The 24446-nt window shown below is 37.3% G+C and overlaps 1 protein-coding gene across 1 annotated transcript in view; it reads left to right on the top strand.

Moving 5' to 3' along the window:
* Positions 1–8553: 8553 nt before the first annotated feature.
* Positions 8554–24446, top strand: part of LOC129262324 (nonsense-mediated mRNA decay factor SMG5-like) — a 28842-nt gene continuing 12949 nt past the window's right edge. Inside the window, exons 1-11 of the mRNA XM_064099948.1 lie at positions 8554–8892; positions 10989–11087; positions 11572–11695; positions 12377–12539; positions 15586–15672; positions 16946–17114; positions 18725–18850; positions 20664–20923; positions 21928–22065; positions 22851–23221; positions 23697–23958. Of these exons, the coding sequence (XP_063956018.1) occupies positions 8795–8892; positions 10989–11087; positions 11572–11695; positions 12377–12539; positions 15586–15672; positions 16946–17114; positions 18725–18850; positions 20664–20923; positions 21928–22065; positions 22851–23221; positions 23697–23958 (1897 nt within the window). The 5' untranslated portion in view covers positions 8554–8794. The remainder of the gene's footprint in view (positions 8893–10988; positions 11088–11571; positions 11696–12376; positions 12540–15585; positions 15673–16945; positions 17115–18724; positions 18851–20663; positions 20924–21927; positions 22066–22850; positions 23222–23696; positions 23959–24446) is intronic.

The following is a 24446-nucleotide window of genomic DNA, read 5'->3' as shown; positions in this document are numbered from 1 at the left end:
AAAAAAAGAGGGGGGAAGAGGGGAAAAGGGAGAGGATAAAAAGAGAAGAAAAAGGGGGAAAGGAAAGACAAAGAAAAAGGGAGAAGAAAAGGGGGAAAGAGAAGAGAAAAAAAGAGAGGAGGGAAAATGAAGAGAAGAAAAGAAACGAGAAAGGAAAAGGAGGAAAAAGAAGAAGAAAAGAAAAAGAAGGAAGAGAAGAATATTTAAATAGAGAGGAAGATGGGAAGAAAGATAAGAACAAAAGAGAGAGAGAGAGAGGAAGAGGGGAAAAGAAGAGAAGAAAAAGAGAGAGGGGGAAGGAGAGGGAGAGAAGAAGAAAAAGATTAAAAGAGAAAAAGGGGGAAAGGAAATAAAAAGAAAATGGGGGATAGAGAAAAAAGAGGAAGAGGGAAAAGAAATGAGAAAGAAAAGGGGAAGGAAGAGAATAACATTTAAAAAGAGAGGAAGATGGGAAGAAAGATAAGAAAAGAGAGAGAGAGGGGAATAGAGGAAAAGAGAAGAAAAAAGAGAGTAAGGGGGAAGGAAGAGAAGGAAAAGAAGAGAGGAAAAGAGAGAAAGAAAAGACGGGAAAAAAGAGAAATAAAGTGGGAAAGAAAAGATGGGGGAAAGAGAAGAAAAGGGAGAAAGGAAGACAAGAAAAAAAAAGAAAGAAAAGGAAAACGAAAGAGAGAGATGTTGCGCCGGGCGCGTCGATTTGATAGTCGAACTAGGCGGCGCCAAAATGGCATTCGAACTATGGGGCGCCGAACTGATTTTTGAACGGGGAGGGGGGCGCCAAATTGATGTTCGAACTGTGGGAGCGCCGAATTGATGTTCGATCTAGCGGGGCACCAAATTGATGTTCGAACTAGGGGAGCGCCAATTTGAATTTTGACCATAATGCGACAAATACATGTTTCAGAGGGGGGGCAAAGTATTATTTCACATGGGGGCGCCAAGTTTATGTTCAACCGAGGGCGCCAAATTGACCTTGAACTTAGGGGGCTTCATGCAAATTCATTTTTGACCGGGGGCGCAACATTGCTCGAATTGCCTGTTTATAGTGAAATATATGTCCTGCCCAATTAAAATATCCCGTTTTTACGATAATAGACAAAAACAATGTTTTCGAGTTTTAAGTTTGTTTAGCGAGATAGATATCCTGTTCAGGGTCACAAAAAGGGTTATTATCAAATTCAGCTCGCGCTACGCGCTCGCAATATTTCATCAATGAGGTATGCATCCGCTGCATCAATCCTTCATGTAAGTGTTAGTGTTTTTCAAGTCAACATACAAAGGCCGATCCAAGGGGCAAAGATTTTGCCCCCCCCCCCCCTCATGGTGGCGCAAAAAAGGGGTAAGAAACAGAAAAAAGAAGAGAAAAAGGACAAGCAATTAGAACAGGAATTATACCTTAGTCCCTCTTAAATCAGTATATAAAAAAATTGAGCTCGTGCTTCGCGCTGGCATCAATAAATTATTGTTTAGTTATATACGCATCCCGACCTCACAGTTTTTTTATGCGAACGAGAAGCACAAGCTGAAAATATTTGATATTCTAACCTGACAACTGAAAATGTACTTTTCATTTCATCATTATAAAAGTTTTCAGCTAGCGCTTCGCGCTCGCATTCATTTCTTAATAGATATGCATCGTGTTTATCATTACAACTACTAACATAGGCAAATCCAGGGGGCCCGAGGGCCCCTCCCCCTATTGACGGAGCAAATAAATTGGCGAAAACGGGAAAAGAAAGAAAAAAAGAAGGGGAAAGATAGGAGAAAAAAAGAAGACGAAACATAAAAGGAGGAAGACGAGTGAATAAAATAAGGCCAGGAGAAGACTTGGAAAATAATTTTTGAAAATATTTAATGTCACTACATTAAAATTTCGCTCGCGCATCACGCTCGCATTGCCTGTTCGATGAGATACATATCTCGGTCAATATAGGCTGATATATAGTTCAAAATATCAAGTTTTGAAGTCAATATACAAAACATAATTCAGCTCGGACATCGATCTTTCATTTTTTTTTTTGCCAATTTATTTTTTTAAGTTCTCTGGAAAATGTCCGTTTTATGGTGTGAATCAACATTTGCAACATTTTGTGCGCTCGCAGTATTTGCTTTGTAGGCCTACCTATTGCCTTTTTGTATTTCATATAAGATTATCTAAATATTCCTTTTCAGGTGTCTCGATTCTAAAAAAAAAAGGCCTATGCTAACGCTGTGCTCTCGCATTTTGGTGAGTTATGTACACCTATATATTAATTTTATAACAAACTACTTAAATTCCCCCCATTTAAAAATTTCGGATCGCGATTTGCGCTCGCGTTATTTGCTAAAAATATATCAACCAATGAATCCTATTCATGATTATAAAAATACTTCAAATTTCTTGTTTTCAGGCCTCATATACAGTCAACAAATTTCACACACTCATTAGGCTTATTAAATTAATAAATATGAAATAAATTTTTTATGAATTCATAATAACTAAATTGTTCCTTTTTCATAAATAAATATCGACACGTTTTAGGAAAAGAAATAGAAGATAGTCATCATTCTTATATGATGACAAAATATCCTTAGGCCTAAAATGTCTCGATCCTAGGTTAAAATAATAATACAATATCAGCTCACGCTTCGCGCTCGCATCATTTATTTAGTGCTATCCACATCGACGTCACAATTTCCCTATATACACAGTGCTGTAAATAGTGCTTAAATTGACTCATTTCATATCGGAATTTCAAATATTATTTTTAACTCGCGCTCTGCGCTCGCATTATTGATTTTCATGATGAAAAATGAAATGTATTCAGAAGCAGATTCTGTCTAAATCTAAAACACGCGCACGCATGGTTTTTTAGATACGCAGCTTGATCTTATTCAAAACGTACTAAAATTATCCAGTTTCAGATCAGAATATCAAAAATTTTCTGCTCGCGCTTTGCGCTCGCTTTATGAAGACACCAAAAATTACCCATCCTTTTTCATGATTGACAAAACATGACTCGAGTGTCCGTTGGGGGGTTTGAAATCTCTTCTTTTTAGGTTTGAATATAAAAAATGTTCAGCTCGCGCTTCGCGCTCACATTATTTAATCGTTGAAATATGTATCGTCTTAATGGCTAACTGCAAAACGTCCTTAACAGGTCCCTTTTCGACTAGGCCAGAATGCATATTTAAAGGTCAAGTCCACCCCAAAAAAATGTTGGTTTGAATAAATAGAGAAAAATCAAACATGAATAACGCTGAAAACTTCATCAAAATCGGATGTAAAATAAGTTATGACATTTTAAAGTTTCGCTTATTTTTCAAAAAAAAAAACAGTTCTATGCTCGACTCAGTGATATGCAAATGAAAGAGTCGATGATGTCACTCACTCACTATTTCTTTTGTTTTTTATTGTTTGAATAATACAATATTTCAATTTTTATGAATTCGACAATTAGGACCCCTTGCTTGAACCACAAAATGTTAAAATAATTGAATTACATGTGTTCAGGGAGGAATGAAATTTTGTTTCACATGACAATGACGAGAAAATCAAAACATTTCATATTTAACATAATAAAATACAAAAGAAATAGTGAGTGGGTGATGTGATCGGTCCCCTCATTTGCATACCGACCAGGATGTGCATATAAATGTTTTGAAAAATTAAGCAAAAATTTAAAATGTTATAACTTTCTTATTTTACATCCGATTTTGATGAAATTTTCAGTGTTATGTTTGTTTAATTTTTCACTTTCTATTCAGAGCAACTTTTTGTTGGGGTGGACTTGTCCTTTAACACTTCTGATCGCGCTTCGCGCTCATGGTAATTATCTAGTTACATAACGCGTTCTGTTCAGGTTCACAAACATTGCCCAGAATTTTCAATTTTCATGACAAAATACATGAAATTTCATTTTTTTTGCTTGCATAGGGCTTATGAGATTATTACACATTTATGTTGTTTATAAAGTAAAGCTAGGAAATGACTGTTAGGACATGGGCGTTTTGCCCCCCCCCCAAAAAAAAAAAATAATAATAATAAATAAATAAAAGAAAAAAGAATCACGACCAAGAAAAAAAAAGAGAAAAGTAAAGGGATTAGGATGAAATATATTATTTTCCAAATATTATGTCAAAATCTATCACAACCTTGTATTTTTGTAATAAAAATGTCAGCATATTTGCTTGCTCGCTTCGCTCACTGGAAACTTCTTATTAATTTTATGCGATACGCCATATCGAGCCCCCGCAAAATTGTTTGCTCATTACGCCACTGGAACAACCCCTTCAAAGAAACCAAAAAAAAAATCAACATTGAGCGGCCGATCGGGGAAAATATGGGTGAAAAAATTCGCCCCCCTCCTTATTTGCGGAAGCTGGGTCCGCCCCCGGAATTAGGCTTTCAGGATAAAATACATGAAAAAAAAAATCAGATCGCGCTTCGCGTTCTCATTATTTATCAAGGCCTTGTGAAATACCTCAATGTGTTATCTTGGTGCCCTCTACAAAATTTCAACAAGACCCCCCCCCCACCCCCCGTGTACCCATGCTGAATAAATACGCCACTAATGAGGAGAATGAGTCGATTGCTTCGAGATTGCATTATTCCCAAGAAGCTATCATTAATATTATTGAAGGCTATTCTAAAACAACTATAGTAAAGAAACTACAGCTCCCGTTCACACACAATATTCTAGTAGGGCCTACTCTGGTGAGAAGTAACCCCCCCAAAATCGCTCGCGCTTCGCGCTCCCATTGATATTTCATTATTATATTCATGGATTTTTTTTTTAAGAACACATTAAAAGGGTGGTCTTTAATTGCCTTTTTCAATGTGATTATAAGATAATTCAAAATCCATTTAAGGCACTTAAGTTAGCCTAGCTGGGGGGAGTGGGCGCAATTTTTTTCGAAAAGTACACATAGGCGCCAAGAATCAGGTCAAATTTGGGCCCCCCTTCTCACGAAATCCTGGATCCGCGCCTGGGTTCTATAACAATTACCAAATTAGGGCAATCATCCCCTGACAACTATACTTCAAGGAAAATATGATCCCCATATTTTTACCGCCGGGGACTGTTACCCCCAGAAATTTACCCTCGAGACAATTACCCCGGATAATCACCCTTAGTACGGAGCCTTTAAAATGCCATCGACGTGACGACATGGCGTGATACTTTATTCAATTTTTTTTTTTTTTTTTTTTTTCAATTCAATTCATTTATTTGACATCCTTTAAAAACATATGTACAAGTATACAACAACAAAGGAGTACAATAATTTAAATCACAGTATAAGCGATAAAAAATTGTCAAAATATAAAAGAAATGAAAATAAAATGTAGCGGATGTAGGAAGTCAGAAAGGCCATTGACCTGTCAAAGCTGACTCCCTTGATTACTACATTATGGTACGATTAAAAACACAAATAGAATAGTGGCAAAAAAAACAAACAAACAAAACAGACACGAACACATCGAAATCAACCCCCCCCCCCCCCTCAGATAGGCAGTTGGAATTTTTAACTATAAGTAGACAGTTGGTTTTGTTTCAATCTACGTTTCAATGATGAGAATGTAACAGATAATTTTAAAGTATCGGGTAAATTATTCCACAAGTTTGGTCCTTTATAACGAATTGTAGATTTAGAAAGCGTATAACGAAAGAACGGTATATATAATTTGTTTGAATTTCTCGTTACATAATTATTTATACTGCTATTAAATATAAAATAAGTATTAAAACAAGATGGAAAAATAGAATTTAAATTGAAATATTTGTACATAAATAAAATAATTTGCGAATCATAAAGTTCATTTAGCTTTAAAAGTTTTAGCTTAAAAAATAAAATCTGTGTATGAGCTCTAAAAAAGGAATTTGTTATTACCCTTATTGCACGTTTTTGAATCACATATATCCTTTGGAATAAATATGATGCACAGCCACCCCAGATAATCAGACAATAGTTCAAATGTGGCAAGATCAAGGTATTATATATATTTACAAGGATGCGTAATGGTAAAACTTTTTTGACTCTGTTCAATACTCCAATTGGCATGTATGATTAATAAGCTTATTATTTCGACATGGCGATATATTCTATCTTGTCAAGTCAATATGTCGACATGGCGAGATCTGAAGTGTACAAGTCCCGGCGAGAATCCCGATATATCGCCATGTTGACATATAACTTGTTACAAGTCGACTTGGCAAGATAAAATATCTCACCATGTTGACGTATAACTTTTTATATGTGGACTTGGCAGGATAACGTATCTCGCCATGCGGACATAATAAGCTTATTTAGTCGACATGGCAATATAAAGTATCTCGCCATGTCGTCAAGTCAATGTCATTTGAAAGGCTCCGTACTAGGGTTAATTGGCGTCTAGAGGGTAAATTTCCGGGGGGGGGTAATAGTCCCAGACGATAAAAATATGGGGATAATATTTTCCTTGAAGTAGTTGTCAGGGGGCGATTGTCCTTTCGGTCATCGTTATAGAACCCCATGGACTCGTATCATTGACCGTTTGACCTCTTGATGACATTAGATCTCACTATATCCTGATCATAATTTTACACACACCGCGGACTATCGGACCCGCGGTCTATCGGACCCGCGGTCTATCGGACCCGCGGACTATCGGACCCGCGGTCTATCGGACCCGCGGACTATCGGACCCGCGGTCTATCGGACCCGCGGACTATCGGACCCGCGGTCTATCGGACCCGCGGACTATCGGACCCGCGGTCTATCGGACCCGCGGACTATCGGACCCGCGGTCTATCGGACCCGCGGTCTATCGGGCTGTAAACATATATTTTATGGTAGGCCCATATGCATTATCAGTGCATGCCTATCTGATTCATATCTATAAATCTAAATAAAATAAAGAATTTAAATGAATAAATAAGAAAAAATCTCCCACTAATGGGCCTATATAGGCCTTTTGAACTCGGTCAGTAGTTTCCTGATTGATTTGAATAGATGAAACTTTGTCATGTTTCTGGAGATTTCCTTTTTTTAATTGTGTTTTGTTTGAAAACGGAACAGGATTTAAATTGACCAATTTATTTTGAACAAATATAATTTTTTTGAGTGCCTTTTTCCCTCTCCTATTATTGACGGAAGTTCGAATATGAACTTAAACCAGCGAGGTGATTAAATATTTATTGTTGTTTTTCAAGATGAGCTTTTTTTAAATGAAAGTCAATATAAGGGAATCCCCCCAAAAATATTATCGGAGTTCAGGGTTCAAGGTTTATGCACATCAACATTTCACATTTTCAAAAAATCAACAATTCAATACAAACAATAATATTATACAATAGGCCTACAAGTTTTCATAGATAAGCATAAATAAACATCGTAAAAATATGAAATGTGTACATAATATAACAATAGAAAAAAGTACTAGAATGTATTCTTGTAATTGGTTCTAAAATAATGACAAAGAAAGAAAATGAGAGATGTGGATATGAGGGAGCTAAAAGTAAAAGCAAAGCTTGTTGGTTGAAGGCTCCAAAGAATTATGCAGTGAGAGTCCCATAAAATATCAATACGACAAGAAAAAGTAAAGAGTAAACAAAAAAGTGGGATACACGAATACATATACTTGATAAATAATGAGTCAAGATAGTGTAAAAGCAACAAATTTGATTTAGAACCTGAAGGAGGATGCAAATAATTATTTCTAATAAAAAAAAATAATAATGGAAATCAATGGCCAATGGCATCTGGGGGCGATGAGCGGAAGGGACGACAAGGGGGGGGGGGGGCACTCAAGTTGGATGAGTGGCGAAAATGATTAATTTGAATGGCGAATGTGCTAAAAGAGTTTTATAGCGTTTTATTTATAAGAATGTAAATTCATCAATATTGATATTTTAAGTTAATTAAGTTAACTTAACTATATCAAGCATGTTATTCTATTATATATATTGTTCTTTAAACATTTTTGTTCATGCTGACTCTTTTATCCGCTTCCGATTTTTTGTAAGCACCCTTATTATAGCACTGGTTATAGGGTCATGGTCTTTATTGACAACAGTAATTTATTTGACCCAGTGGGTGCTCAATCTATATACTCTGTTAATGTTGTATTACATTAATTGTTCCAATTTCATATACTTTTCATTTCCGAAATAAATAAATGAATAATAATATACTCATAAAATTCATGAATGGATTAGAATCATATTCATATTATTAGACAATTGAAATCAGTTAAAAGTTTGTCGGGAAAGGTTTTTTGAAAATATGTATTTTATAAAAAATATATATAGAATATAGAATATATAGAATAAAGTTTGGAGGATAAAAAAAACCGATATATAGGCGTAGATCAGTAACAAAAAGTTACTTTGAGGCCCTAAAAATAATTGCACTTGGCGAAAGAAACATTTTATACAGTGTATAGTACTATAAAACTTGTAAACAATACATTTAATCACAACAAAATTACACACTTTCTCACTCAGAAGTGCAAGAAAAAAGGGTAGAAGAAAGAGTTAGACAGTATCAGGCCTTATAAACACCATGTATGAATGCGCGCGCTAAGCGAGCGGAGTTAGGGCAATGGTGAGCGGCGATTGGGCAGGCGCAAGGGGTGCCAAAAACGGCGAATTACGCAGCGGGGCTTCTAAGACATATAATTATTATCCTATGAAACGATTTTCCAGTATTTTCGCTTTCAGATGACATATGGAAGTAAGCATATCGTAGCTCATTGAATGAAACATAAAGGAAAATACGTAAACTGAGCGACGATTGGGCAGGGTACGGTACCCGGTTTCAATGCGGCATCGACAAAATGGTGAAAGTAGGTGACTCGTCAGAAGATGGAAATGAAGGTCGTATATCGTTTAAGTCAGACGTGGAACGTCTTCAGCAGACTCGACGTGTTTATAGGTAAATGGATATATTTATCAGTGTATGCAAAGAGAAATCTGTTATATTTATTATCAGTATGAATGTTGTGACTAGTTATATTACGAGACTCCACCCAATTTTTAATGGGTTAGCTCAACAACTCGCACGGGGAACTTCCCCCATGCACTGCTTGTACTGGCCGCTGCAGCGCTCTCATGTTCTGCGGCATACTGACTCGGATCGGGACATGTTTTCGTGATATAAATTGTTCTGTGCATGTGGGGGTACAGTTTCCTCAGTTTATTGTTATTGTCCTTTATAGTTTCTTTTGATTGCAATATGGTGATGGGCCTAGTGTCGTATTTGTTGTTGCAAAAATAAGTTAGATCTAACGAGTAACGTAGTCGTAGACGTAGTCCGTAGTCGTAGACCAAAAAAACTAAAGCTTCGGCCTCTGGATTATGTTGTTCCGCTGTTGAACTCCGTTGGCTCCAATTTACAGAGCCCGAAGTTCTAACTTGATCTGTACAGGGACTCAATGGCGTTATGTTTATGTATTAAGTTCGGATAAACCAGGAAGTGGGATTTGCACGACAGCCGAAGTAAGTCACTGTTTTTCCCGTTTGATTATAAGTTTATTTTTTTCCCGTTTTGATAACTGCATTTCAGGCCAAAACGGAATAATAATCTTTATTTTAGCCCAGTTCTTATATATATATCTTTATGAAATAAAGACAAAAATAAATGGGCCCATCGGGGGGATTTTGCATTTTTTACCCCCTAATGGCAGCTGCACGATCTAGCGAGCCGTCTGTGTACGAGAAATACAAAATAAAATGGTTTTTATTAAACTCGAAACAGCCAGCTGTCAAGATCTAACGTTACTTAGAAAGTTAGACTTCTTCATCGTAGAGACCACGACAAGACCTTGCCCTGGCCTTGGCTTAGTAATAATCATGCCACTTGTCAGCTAAGCTTTTTGATCCAACGTCGTTAGATCTCTGACTATGGACAAAGTTACTACAAGGGGAAGACTGGACAGTCAAAAGAGCACATAATGAAACGCTTGGGAAGAGCGCCCTACTGCGTTGGATAAGTAGACATTCACGTATCAGCCATTATTGGTTGTGTACGAAACATGAGAAAAAAGGTGCATGGACTTGGTTGAGGGGTGAAGGAACAAACAATGTTACATTTTAAGATTTATTTTCCTTCAATTTATTTTTTCTAACATATAGGAATATATTTTAAAGGTTTCTGGGTAAGAAAAGTTGGAATTACCCCCATGCGCCGCCCTTGTGCTCTTTCCCAAATCCACTCATTTTCCCCATTATACACAGCCGCTTGCCGATGTACGAAGGTTTACTTACCCAACACTAGTGGGCGCCCTTTCCCATGAGCGAAATTGAGCGTTTCAAAAAATTGCCAAAGTGTCCAGTCTTCCCTTGTACTGTCTTTGCTGTGGATTGATAATTGCTTGCAGTAGTCTGCATTATGCATCCACCCTGTCTCACCAAGTGTCTGTGCAATGTGAGTGTACAGCGTGAATGTGATGTCTTTATATAAGTCTTGATTCTAGATCTGGGGGCCGTTTCATAAAGCTGTTCGTAAGTTAAGAGCGACTTTCAGAACGACTGGTGATCCTTTCTTACGCGCTAAACCATCGCCAATGTATACCACAAGAAAGGATCACCAGTCGTTCTTTAAGACGCTCTTAACTTACGACCAGCTTTATGAAACACCCACCCGGCTGGGTTAAGTTCTAACGTTCTACATGTAGTTCTGGGAGTCTTTGAGAAATCTAATTTCATTAGGAAATGGTTGGAAGCAATCCTTTTAGGTGTGACAGAATGCATTAGAACAACAAGTTTTAATTAAAATAATTAATGTTTGCTTGAAATTATATATGCTTAATCTGGTATAGCTAACACAGGAAACAACATGTAGGACCACAATGGACAGGTATTATTCAGTACTTTTATTCATTAGCTCAAATTAATAATTTCGCTTAGTTGGTTATGTTCCGATTCCATTCAGCTCATCCAGTAATAAACACACTAAACTAGGGTGAAAGATTTAAAAGTTTGAAGTCTTAAAAGGATACTGAATATCATTAAATTGTCCTTTCTTTCTAGGTCTGCCCAAGATCTGACCCACAAGCTGGAGTCTGTTTTCAGGCACAAGCAGGCCTACAGGGTTGTCTTTGAGAAAGACTCAATAGAAATGCGCATGAGGTAAGTTCACTTGTCCAGAGAGATTTGATGCCCTTGATGCCCCTCACATTGGCCTTGGAGATTCAATCGGCCCTTTTTGTTTTTCCCATTTTTGCTGTAACGTGGAAAATGTGCCCTAAATGAGGCCTGTCCACACTGCCATTGATTATTCAGGGTGCGGATCAGCCGTATGCGGACCCATCAATTGGTTGTCCTTGTGGCATTGACGGATGAACATCATGCTACATTTCAGAAAAAAAAATAACTGTAGACATTCCATTATTGATTTATTGCACTTTTCAGATAAATACAATTGATTATTTAGTATTTCAGTGCACAAATGTATCAAGTACAAAGTTCTGTTTAATCAACTAGGTCCTAAGATTGATTTGGAATAGTTTCTTGCTACACTCCATTTTAATAGTGAATATGATTTTAATGTGTTAAGTTTTCATTAAAAAAATCTCATTTTATTTGAAGTCTCATTTTGTTCTTGTCCATTTAGATTGCGTGATCTTTGTGAACGTTTGATGATGCTTCATCCGATTGATTTTGGGAGAAAAGCAGAAGAGATTCTCTGGTGGAAAGTCTATTATAATGTCATTACCTTGGCTAAGAAGAGTAAAAAGGTGAGTTACACTATAGGTAAGATAATATTTATCATAATTATAGCTGACCCCCCCAAAAAAAAAAAAAAATCTTTGTTGCCTACTCCTAAAGATATCACCAGTATAGATTCTGTAATTAAATTCATATTTTTAAAAATATTTGCCTTGATATCTGAATTATGAATAACTTTTTAGAAGCTACATGTAGAAGCAGAAAAGTAGAACATGGAATGATTGCTGAATCTATTTTTAACCATATTTGGGGGGGGGGGGTCAAGAGTCACACTCAGTTAATTTCCAGTTGCATGTTATACAAAAAGCATGATCACACTGGATCAGATCATTTTCATGAGATATGCTCTCTACCATATATTCATTCTTGAAATCGGAAGAAAAACATGTACCGTACTTTATAAAGCATGTCTATCATTCGATAACCCCCTGTAAAACACTTTGTGATCCCCCTGAAGCGTAGCCCAATCTCCTATCAGCCTCAAACCTTGGGGAAATTATCTTACGTCACCCTGTGAAAAGTCAGAATTACCAAAAAGAGAAATACAAGTAGAAGAAAGAAACGCTGTGGTTTCGTCCACGGCAAAATCTCCAGAATGACTCCATAGGGGATAATGTAATTTGCGTTTTGTAACGTATATTGTTTGTGACTTTGTGTTCAAAACTTTCTTATGACTTTTTTGTTGTCAGTACATACGCAGCGGTTCTTCCCTGGAGTGCGCGTACCGGACACACCTCTTGGCCGCTACAGGATTCTACCACCATCTCCTGATGAGGTTACAGTGGGAGTATGGCCTGCAGGAGAACCACATCATGGACTTCATCAGCTTTCCAGATCAAGACCAGGTCAAAGGTCAGTCTAAGGAAATGATTGAATCTTAGAACAAATCACTTACATCGTGCTTTCTGTAGCACTCCCTTGTCTTTTTTTATTTTTATTTAACAACACAACAGGGGAGTATTTCATGAAGCCATTTGTCTGTGACTTTCACTGACTTATTTACTCTGAGCCAATAAGATGCAAGCATTTCAGTAGCTTATAACAGTTGTCAGTGAAAATCACTGATTATTTCTTCCACTAAATGCTCCCCAGAAGGGGTAGAAGAGAGTCAATTTAGATGATAAAACATTGATAAATGTGTGTAATCAGTCTCAAGAAATACTAGGAGAGTTCATGTGTAAAGCAGTCTTAGGTCTTCTTGAAGATAATATCCTGGCATCTTTGGTTTCTATACATTTACCATACCTTTCATCCTACTCTTTTTTTTGTTCAAATCATGAAAAGGAGCTCAATTGATATCTGTTGGCATAAAAGAATTTTCCTTGTAAAACAAACATGATATCTTTTCCTGTAAACAATATCTGAAACACCATGAAATTAATGAAACTGATGAGAAGGCAGGCATCAAAGTTCCCTGGTATTTGTGGGAAATAATGGTTATTCCACCAACTTTAGATAAACTCTGTATCTTAACAAGGGCAATACCCAGTAAACATGTACACTGTACCTGACCTTGCATTTCTTGTACACATCTTGGTTCAAGGTGGATAACCTACTTGTACATGTAAATATGGAGGCTGGGGTCAGTGCAGAATTTCAAAATGGTACTTCTTTCAAAATAAGTGCCACTGGCTATGGGTGTCCCTACTAATGACATTACCTAGAAACTTGATGCATCACACTTTCCTCCCCCATTGGCTGGTTCCTTTAATTCAGCTTCTTTCAAAATCAGAGTCCACTAGCTATTTGTATTCCCACTTTGAAAATGACGCGTCACGGTACACTTTCCTTTGCCCCCAAGCCCCCCATTGGCGAATTCTGTTAATTCAGCTTCTACCGAATGAGTGGTCTAGTTGTCCACATATCATCCAGTATTAAGAGATGATGTGCATAGGGCTGTTGGAAGGTCGGGTTACATGCATTGCCCTCGACCGAATACATTAATATTTCCTTGGTGTCCAGTGACAAGTGTAATTATGTTGGTGGATTGGAGGTTCATGGAAGAATCTACATGTAGATCATGGCTGTGATCTCATTTAATACTGCGTTCAGACTTTTTTGATTTGCTGTAATTGAAACGTCTTAAAATGTGCTCTCACAGTGTGAGCCTACACAAGCACGTGCCAGAATAGACCTTTCTTGTGATGGGTCAAAGAGCAGGACATGTATTAACCCTAAATCTCCCGGGGTATTTTGATTCTTGTCATTCTCAGCCGCGGATTGCGCGATCACAACGAAAATTTGCATGATGGTAGAGAATGACGTAATCTACGCAGTTGCATTGGTAAATTTTACTGAATTCATATATTTTTATTTTATATGAATCAAATATGCTAATTTATTCATGAAATCATACTTTTTGCTCTGATTCACTAAATAAAGCTCCTAGAATGCTATTTTTTGGTGAAAATATTCTTTATAGCATTCCTAACAATTGTGAATGAAAAAAATTCTGGTACCAAGACCAATTTCTTATGTATTTTATTGTTTTTTTTATTTCTTATGTATTTCTCTGTTTATTTAGTTTTTGTTTTTTATTGTTTTTTCGATGGAAATCGTTCCAGACTTAATTCTGATCATAAACAAGGCAAAATTAATTAAGTTTAATCAGTAAAAGTAGAAATAATGATACATTTATGAATTTTGGCTAAATACACAATTTGCATTGGATTTGTACATGAAATCACGTTTATGAGCAATTTTGGGTCTGACATGCACTTACATAATGTTGCGTAATGTCGTAACCGCGTACCCGGGCGTCACAAATTTGGTCTCAAAATTTGCGTGAGACTTGAGCGGCGAGGTCAAAAAAATTTGCGCAGCAGATATATCGCGAAAATTGTCGAGGGGGGGGGGCCATTATGGCCCCCCCCCCCTTGGGAGAATTAGGGTTAAGATGATCGATGTATAATGCTAATCGACAGTATTGACCTTATATTTTCAACAATTTACATTGCCCTCCTGATCATGTTTGTGTTCTGTGTTTTGTAATTAAGTTTGCAATCATGATTCATGTTGCTGTTTACATTTGAAAATCAACATTGAACACATCGTATAACTTTTCAAAAGAACCTTAATACTAGACGTTCTGTATTCGGTAGAATTTGTACATGTACGTCTTACAATGTAAATGTTTGTTTCTGAGGATGCTTGTAGTATGAGCTATCTTTCTGAAGTTTGTAAACACTTACAAGCATCCTTACAGAATACATGAACAATGTATGCATGGAAGTTACAAGTTTTGTAAACAATATTAGGGCTTTATTCTAAAAATCAATGGCCTAATGACTTATTTGTGAGGATTATGTTTTTTCCAATGGAAAGACTTTGGGCTGTTTATCTGATTTCTTAACTCAGCATTTTAGCCCTCAGCACAAAAAATACACAGATCTGGGGCCCGTATCATAAGAGTTGCAACTTTGCCATTATGGCAACTACCATGACAACAGGGCTCAGCCAATAAAAATCAAGGTTACCATGGTAGTTGCCATAAGGGCAAAGCTACAACAGCTGCAACTCTTCATGAAACGGACCCCAGATGTACATGTATTCCAAGAAAATTACATGAAATCATTATACATCTTGCTGTACTTTAGACTGTTTACAACTGATGAGTCCCAACTCCCAAGATATTTTTTTTCTTTGGTTTTCATTTTGATTTAAACGCAAGATATGATTTAACAGGCAGGAGCAACCATTGCAGTAGCAAATGAAGAGATACCGGATGATCCAGAACTTAAATTAGAATTTCAGTTGTATCCTAGTGTTTTTTTGTTTTTTTTTAATGAAAATAGATGTTTACACTTAATGTCAGAATCAGTGAAAGTGGCTTGCTGATTACATGTACGGTACTGTATTGTTTGTTGTTTTTAATTTTAATTTTTCCTTTAATTTCCAGATACCTGCATGGATGCCAATAAACCAGAGGCAAAGGACTGGGCTCAGAAAGCCTGTCATCGATGTCTCATCTATCTTGGTGACTTGGGTATGTTTGGCCATTGTGCTGTTTAAAAATATAAACTTGATTTGTTGAAAAATTAGCAGGTCCTGACCTTTAGGAAGCAACAAGTAACCATTGATAATTGAATTATAAGAAAGCTTGAAATAATCCCAAGTTCAGGATTTGGATGACCTTGGATTGGCCTCAGTAGTACTCATTGATATGTTTATGCCCTTCTACATGTATTTCCCCCCATTTTTGTCTCACCTGCATAGCAGAGTGAGACTATAGGCGCCGCTTTTCCGACGGCGGCGGCGGCGGCGGCGACGGCGGCGTCAACACCAAATCTTAACCTGAGGTTAAGTTTTTGAAATGACAGCATAACTTAGAAAGTATATGGACCTAGTTCATGAAACTTGGCCATAAGGTTAATCAAGTATTACTGAACATCCTGCCTGAGTTTCATGTCACATGACTAAGGTCAAAGGTCATTTAGGGTCAATGAACTTAGACCATGTTGGGGGAATCAACATCAAAATCTTAACCTAAGGTTAAGTTTTTGAAATGTCATCATAACTTAGAAAATATATGGACCTAGTTCATGAAACTTATACATAAGGTTAATCAAGTATCACTGAACATCCTGCATGAGTTTCACGTCACATGACCAAGGTCAAAGGTCATTTAGGGTCAATGAACTTTGGCCGAATTGGGGGTATCTGTTGAATTACCATCATAACTTTGAAAGTTTATGGATCTGATTCATGAAACTTGGACATAATAGTAATCAAGTATTACTGAACATCCTGTGCAAGTTTCAGGTCACATGATCAAGGTCAAAGGTCATTTAGGGTCAATGAACTTTGGCCAAATTGGGGTATTTGTTGAATTACAGCCATAAATTTGAAAGTGTGTTGGTCTAGTTCATAAAACTTGGACATAATAGTAATCAAGTATCACTGAACATCCTGTGCGAGTTTCAGGTCACATGATCAAGGTCAAAGGTCATGTAAGGTCAAAGAACTTTGGCCACGTTGGGGGTATTTTTTGAATTGCCATCATATCTCTATAAGTGTATTGGTCTAGTTCATAAAACGTGGAAATACGAGTAACCAAGTATCACTGAACATCTTGTGCGAGTTATAGTAGTTTTCAAAATCAGCACTGCTGCTATATTGAATCGCGTGATGCAGGTGAGACGGCCAGAGGCATTCCACTTGTTACTGTAATATAAAATGGGTCTTTTTTAAAAAGGGGCTTTGTCCTATTTATATTCCACAATTCTAGACGTGTTCATAATTTATATTTTTTTATGCAGCAAGGTATAGGCAGGAATTTGAAGGTCCTAGTAGTTGTCTTCTTGCTCAGCGATTCTACCACCAAGCCCTGGTCCTGAACCCTGCCATGGGCATGCCTCATAATCAGCTGGGTACCCTGGCTGGAACGCGCTATCAAGGACTCGATGCAGCCTATCATTACTTGCGATGGTAAGAGTCATTGTAGAAGATGTAGATTCATTGGGATAGTGAGAGTGGGGTAGAAGGGTTAAAGGGGAAGTTCAGCCTGACAAAAAATTTGTTATAAAAAATAGCAGAAAAAATAATAAAAGATATTGCTGAAGGTTTGAGAAAAATCTATCAAAGAATAAAAAGTTATCAAAATTTTAATTATTTGTTTTGTGACGTTATATGCAAGCAGCTTTCCTACATATTGTATGGTAAAAAATCAATGAAATTTCATTTTCTCAGAAAACTGAAAATTGTTGTTAAGTACATTTAATATACATGTATCAATAGACAAATCATTTCGCATCCGTTCCTAAAAATAAAACAAAAATAAGTTATCACAAACCATTCAAACATTGAAATGAATGCATTTGTTATCACATAACATATATAGGGCAGCTGCTTGTTTATGACGTCACAAATCCAAAACTTAAAATTCTAATAACTTTCTTAATCTTTAATGGATTTTCCTCAAAAGTTCACCATTATCTGTTATTATTTTTTCTGCTTTTTTTACAACAAACTTTTTTTCAGGGTGAACTTCTCACAGGGGTTATGACTTGTGTCATGAGCATGCCTCATAATCAGCTTGGGTACCCTGACCAGAACACACTACTGTTTTATGCAGCCTATCATTACTTGCAATGGTAAGAGTCATTGTAGAAGGTGTTGATGTATAGGGAGAGATACTGTATAGTGGGGTAGAAGTGCTGAGGAAGAAGGGATAGCGTAGTCTGCAGGCACATACCCTGATTGAAACTTTTATCAACAAGTGGGTCTCCATGCAGAGACTAGCACATGTAACACTTTCGGAGGGCCTTCAGTACACAAGGCATTATAGGCTGCACATTCAGACCCTTAACTCGAGTGAAGGAAATAAGTGGACGCACAGCAGACTAGGGATAGGGAGTTGTGAGTCTTGCCATGAGCATGCCTGGAAATTAGCCTGGGATGCTAGTCAGGACTCAATGTCAGGGAATCAGTTTAGCCTGTCATTAATCTTGATAGTAAAGGTTGATGTTTAAGAAGTTGGACTGGGAGAGAGATGTAATGAGATAGATGGGGAGGAGGAGGAAGGAATGGGATGAGGTGCTAAACCTTGCTGTGTGAATTCCTCATAATCAGTTAAGGACGCTGACCGGAACAGCTGATGGAATTTACATACAGAAAGAGAGAGACCGACATCAAAACAGGCAAAGACTTTGCGGCAAGCAGATAAGCAAAAGTAAAGTGCCTTATGAAAACTCATTGCCAGAAAGAAAAGGCTTACAAAAACGAAGGGAGGGAGAGAGAGAAAAGAAATTGACTTAAATGACCTTTGACCTTGGTCATGTGAACCGGAAACTTGCACAGGATGTTCAGTGATACTTGATTACTCTTATGTCCAAGTAATATGAATCAGATCTATAAACTTGTAAATTATATTTAAGATCTGCAATGCACTTCATTTGAATGGTAGTAAAAGTTTTTTATGTAAATCTTGTGTCCCTCCCAACTAAACTATATCAGAGGCTAATGCAAAAAGTAGAATGAATAAGACCAGTATTTTCTATGATGATGTAGTTTTTGTCAATATTTTTCTTTTTATGAAGCTGGCTATCAGATCTGAGGTTTGATGGTGCTATTGCGAACTTGGAAAAGGTGTTTGAAAGAAATCAGAAGAGATTTCACGAGTTGCCTTCGAGTCCAAGCCCCGATCTTCCAGCAGAATTACAGAGGTAAAGTTAAAATTTGAATTTCTTCTTTTGTTGCTCCTTTACCTCATCAGTGTAATACCTTTAATTTGAAGAGGAATATGAAAAGTTAAAAAGTACTTGCAGTATTAAATATTCATGAGAAAGTCTGTTAAACCAAGATCTAGATCTGGCACAGTTATGTAAACTGAACTATATAAAATATAAGCTGAAAAATAATCTCACTCTAGATATCCAACACATATAAGCACATGCGGGACAGTGCATTATTATTGCTTTGAAAAATACTTGACATTTAGATTGAATCCCATGCTTATTTAGCTATTTTCACAACAATTATAGAATTTCTTCCAGAATCCTTTGGCACATGTGTTGTTGTTGTTTTGTTTTTTTACTCTAATATGCAAACAGACACCTGGGTGGTCATGGGTGGTCATTTTCATTGGATTCTGTTCAAACCCATTTTGAAATCTTTACCACAACTGGCATTTATCTTGACACTGAATGCTTAAGAGTTGAATGAATATTATACAAACAATCCACATCATTGTGGGCATATAGGAAGAGTTACATGGATGAGGTGTTGGAACAGTTCTGATATGCTTCAGGCATAGGCCAGAGGATAGTGGTATTATTCTAATGACTGAACAAAGTGATGTGTATTTTTATGATTAATAAGAGGTGCTGTGGATTCTTGTTACTTGATAAATGACCTGCATCTCAAAATCAAGACCTATCAATAGAAAAAATTTGTATGCAGTGATTTTTGCCAAAGGATACAAAGCGTAACTATCATTAACCCGGCTTCTTCCGAGCTACCAAGTCTGCGGTACCAGTCAAATTTTCCTTTAAGCTAAAAATAAATGAATGGTCACATTGTACAGTGCGTCCCACAAAAAACGAAACAGAGATTTATCGATGATTTATCATAACTTAATCACAAATACAATAGACAAATGACCTACCATTGTAAAGCTTAGAATCTCCTCTTTCATCTGAAATTACTTAGATTATTTCTCAGTCACGCACGAGTGAGCAAAAACAATTTGAAGAGGGGATACCAAAAAGTCATTTGGCGGGCTGTATCTGGGTTTCAAAAAGAAAACCACATTTTTAAAAAGTTCAATATCTGCTCTTTAATTTGATACCTCAATTACAGAAAATGGTCAAGAAGTAACAAAGTTCTGGTTATTTGAAATAAGGCTTGAATTTCAATAATTTCATAAAATGAAGAGGTTTTACAGGCTAGCGTTCAAACTCACTCGACACTCCGTTTTGTTGATGATCAGCCATGCATTAAGTCTTTTGTTAACCATGCGATAGCTTCTGTGGGAAACCGGTGAAAACACGTTTATTTAATGAAATTATGGAAATACAAGCACTGTTTCGAGGGAACATAACTTTTTTACTTCTAGACCATTTTTTGTGATTAAGGTATCAAATAAAAGAGCAGATATTGAACTTTTTAGGCATGTGATTTTCTTTTTGAAATTCAGATACCCCCCGCCAAATGAGTTTTTGGTATCCTTCCTTCAAATTGTTTTTGTTCACTCAATGAGGAATAATCTAAGTAATATCAAATGAAAGAGGAGATTCTAAGCTTTACATTGGTAGGTCATTTGTCTATTGTATTTGTTATTAAGTTATGATAAATCATCGCTTAATCTCGGTTTTGTTCTTTCTGGGACGCACTGTATAGTTCGGCCAGTCATTTAATTAGGATTCATATCACAATTTTAATGATAGTATTTCAATTTGTTTTAAATATGAGCACTTTGAAATATTTTAAGTTCTGTGTTTATCAAACTTTCATGTGTTTTTCGTTGTGTACCTGCAGACCACGGGACATCAAACAGTTTCTGATTCGTTTCCTGTACCTGCAAGAGCTGTTCCAGCCGAGCAACAAGACATCCACTGACACCCTGCCGTCGCTATGTCAGGAGGTGCTGCAGGGCTTCCACCAGTGCATGCTGCATGGCGCCGTACCTCATGCGAGGCAAAGGGACGAGGAGGGCAGAGAGAGCTATCTGTCGAATGATATTATCTTCAAACTGGTTGTGCTGACTCTAATGAGTACATATAGGCTGCAGAAAGCAGGTAAGGATGGTCTTGACTGTGCATTGGGGTTCCATATTGCTGAGCTACAAATTCCACACACCAATGCAATGACTAACCCTGGATAACTAACATAAAACATATAATAAAACCTGAACCCTTACCCAAAATCTTGTACTTGTACACAGAATCTGCATAAATAATTGTGTTCATTGAAACCTTACAATGCATTTCACGGAATTTATAATTACCTTTTTTTGTAATTAGCTAAAAAAAAATCATACCTCAATTGAGAAAAATTGTCATTTTTTGTCTCCATTTCATGAAAACTTACCAAATTATGGGCAATTAGATTAATGTAATGTCAGGTTTTGTGGGGGCAAGGTCAAAGGTCATTTGGAAGTTAATATTTAAATATAATGTCACAGAATGCAGTTTCTCATTCCTCGAGGTTGGCAGGTCTGGTTTTAAGGTTCATGTTGACACATATTACTTTCATAGGGATTGGAAATTCCCCCCCCCCTCCATTATGAATTTTTTTATGATGGCACAAGGTTAGCAGATCAGATTTTAGGCAGATGTATTTGATTCATATCTGAGATTTTCAGATAATGTTTGAGCTTACATGTATGATCACTGGTGGGTGTTTCATAAAGCTGTTCATAAGAAGGAATAACTTGACATACGACTGGTGACCCTTTCTATTGCCAAGTGATATATCCCTGTGTAATTGATTTAGGACCTAAGAACATGTTCCAGTCGTTCGTAACGTCATGCATAACTTTACAAAGAGCTTTATGAAACACCCAACTGGAGGCCATTTCATTTATCTGCAAGTTAAGAGCCACTTTAAGAACGACTAGTGATCCTTTCTTACACACTAAATAATCACCAATGAACATTTAATGGTGAATATCATTTACCACAAGAAAAGTCGCTCTTAACTTACGAACATCTTTATGAAACACCCACCCGGTGTGCAGTTTGTATAGTTTGTTGTGAATTGATGAATATGAAAGTAATTTTGAATTTGAATTTCCTTCTAGGTTCCAAACAGACATCCACAGCTGTTGTCTTCACGCTAGCCTTGTTCTCATACATACTCAACCACCTGTGTGAGAAACTCAATAATGCTGTCTACAGAAAGATTTATCCCGACCAGACTGCTACTGCTTTCACAAAAGGTAGCTGAATGTTGATCTATCTGTGTTTCATGTATTTCAGGTGATGTTTTTAGAAGCGTCATGGTGTAGTGGTCCTAACTCTTGCCTTTCAATCAAAGGGTTGGTGGTTCAAATCCTACTCCAGGTATTAATATCTTTCAGTCAGTGTCTGAACTCGGCTCAGGTGGGGTGAATGGGTAGGATTTATTCCTTTTCTGCTTAAGTGCCTATTGCTACTCATCCACAGCCAGGGTAGTAATATCATACCATGTACGAAAGGTTCACCCTGACGAAAAGTTTGATTAAGAATACCCCCAAAAATGATTTGAAATACTGGTGTAGTTTTGAGGAGAATCCATGAAGGTTATAAGAATTTTAAGGGTTTTTTTTATTTGTGTCGTCATATGCAAGCAGCTGCCCTAATATGATATGAAATATATATATTTTTCCCCAGTAAATTCTTCATCAGGTTGAACTCCCCCTTTAGGTGTAGTAAAGTATGTGCATATAGTTTTACTTTTATTTCAAATAATAATGTGTCAAGGCTACTGCAAGCTGGTGATGTGCACATTTAGGAAATGGAGCTCAACAAGGTTTCTGGTATAAACCAAAGTTGCCAACTGCAATAGCCTTAAGTTCCCACCTCAACTGCCTTGTGGCCCGCTAAATACCCTGAGTAGTGACAGCAGTAATAGCCATGCCTTCCTGTGGGCTTGATGCGAGGGCTGAAGCTCTCTACTGTTCAATGTTCTGAACCTTAGTATGAATAATTCAGTTGAAAACGATTACCCTTTTCTAACTAATAGTCCAAGACTCGGGTGGATCAACCGACGGCCGAGCCAGTCCGGCCAACACCATCACACCTATCCTGAGCCAGGAGGTAGACAGCGACGGAACTGTCAAACCGGCCAAGAAGAAGCAGCAGAAGAAGAAGCCCAAGACGGTGCTGAAGGCCATGCGACGCCGTCGGAAGAGGGCCGGGATGGGGGCCCACACCAGCGAGGAGTCTGACCTCAGCGAGGGGGAACCCGGGGAGGACGATCGATCCAATGGTAGCTCTGGAGAGTCTGGGGAGGAGAGGGTTCTGGCTGCGGAATCGGATAGTGATTACTTCATGGACAGCCAGGAGCTCGAGCTAGATGATGAAGAGGCTTTGGAGAAACATAATGTTCATGAGGTATAAGATTATTAATCTATTTTAAAGTGTAATAATAATAATACTAATAATAACAATAATAATAATAATGATAATAATAATAATGGTAATAGTAGTAGTACTGATAATAATAATAATAATAGTGATGATGATGATAATAGTAATAATAATGATAATTATAATGATAATGATAATAATATGCAATATTTATATAGCACTTGAGCAACTTTTAAAGCTTTGTCTTTCTCTTTGTTATCAATTATTTTTTATACGGTTTCATTATTGAACTAATTTGATATGACATAATTCTTTCTTTTATTTGTAAGCAAGAGTTTTGGTTTATTTATTGGATAAATGAGAGATGCTTCCAAATATTTTCTCTGAAAGTCATCTCATATAGCTCATCATAATATCAGCGATACAAAAGACACTCCTTGCAAAGACCTTTCATCTACTTTGTAGAAATATTTTAAAACCTTTATCCCTTCAACTTCAGGATTTGCAGACCCCACCCCCAGGAGAAGGCGAGGAGATCGCCCTCACAATCATGAACGACATCATGGTGGAAGACATGTCCTCTCAACTCATCACCCCTCCCGCCGGCCCCATCCACACCCCTCCCGGTAGGCGTAACATCCGCCTAGCGCCAAGCTTCGACGCTTACACCAAGGAAACGTTGTCTTTAAAGACCAAGGAGGATGGCCAGGATAAGAAAGGGGGATCCCCCATGGGGTCCTCACAGACTTCTCCAGGAAAAGGTATGTGTAACAAGAAATCTATGGTCAGGATTTACAAAGGAGAAGAGGGCCCCCCCCCCACATGGTCCCCACAGACTTCTTCAAGAAGAAGTATGTTTAAACAAGAACTCTATAATCAAGATTCACAAATGAGAAGAAGAAGACGAAAGGGGGTCCCCCATATGGTCCTCACAGACTTCTCCAGGAAAAGGTATGTGTAACAAGAAATCTATGGTCAGGATTTACAAAGGAGAAGAGGGCCCCCCCCCCCATATGGTCCCCACAGACTTCTTCAAGAAGAGGTATGTGTAACAAGAATTCTGTATGGCCGCGATTTACAAGGGTGACTTTGAATCCGTTTCAGACTAGACTACCAAGCTCTTCTGAAGTCGTTCAACTGTTTAAAAAAGCATCCATTTGGTGTATAAAAATCTGTGGGCTTTGTGTGATATAGTGTGGAATAAGTAGTGGTTTTGATGTCGAACAATCCTTCCATGTTTATTTTGTGG

Source organism: Lytechinus pictus, chromosome 5, assembly GCF_037042905.1.
Source record: "Lytechinus pictus isolate F3 Inbred chromosome 5, Lp3.0, whole genome shotgun sequence".
NCBI classification, from domain to species: Eukaryota; Metazoa; Echinodermata; class Echinoidea; order Temnopleuroida; family Toxopneustidae; genus Lytechinus; species Lytechinus pictus.
Note: the sequence above shows the minus strand (reverse complement) of the source record. Positions and strands in the feature narration are given on the sequence as shown.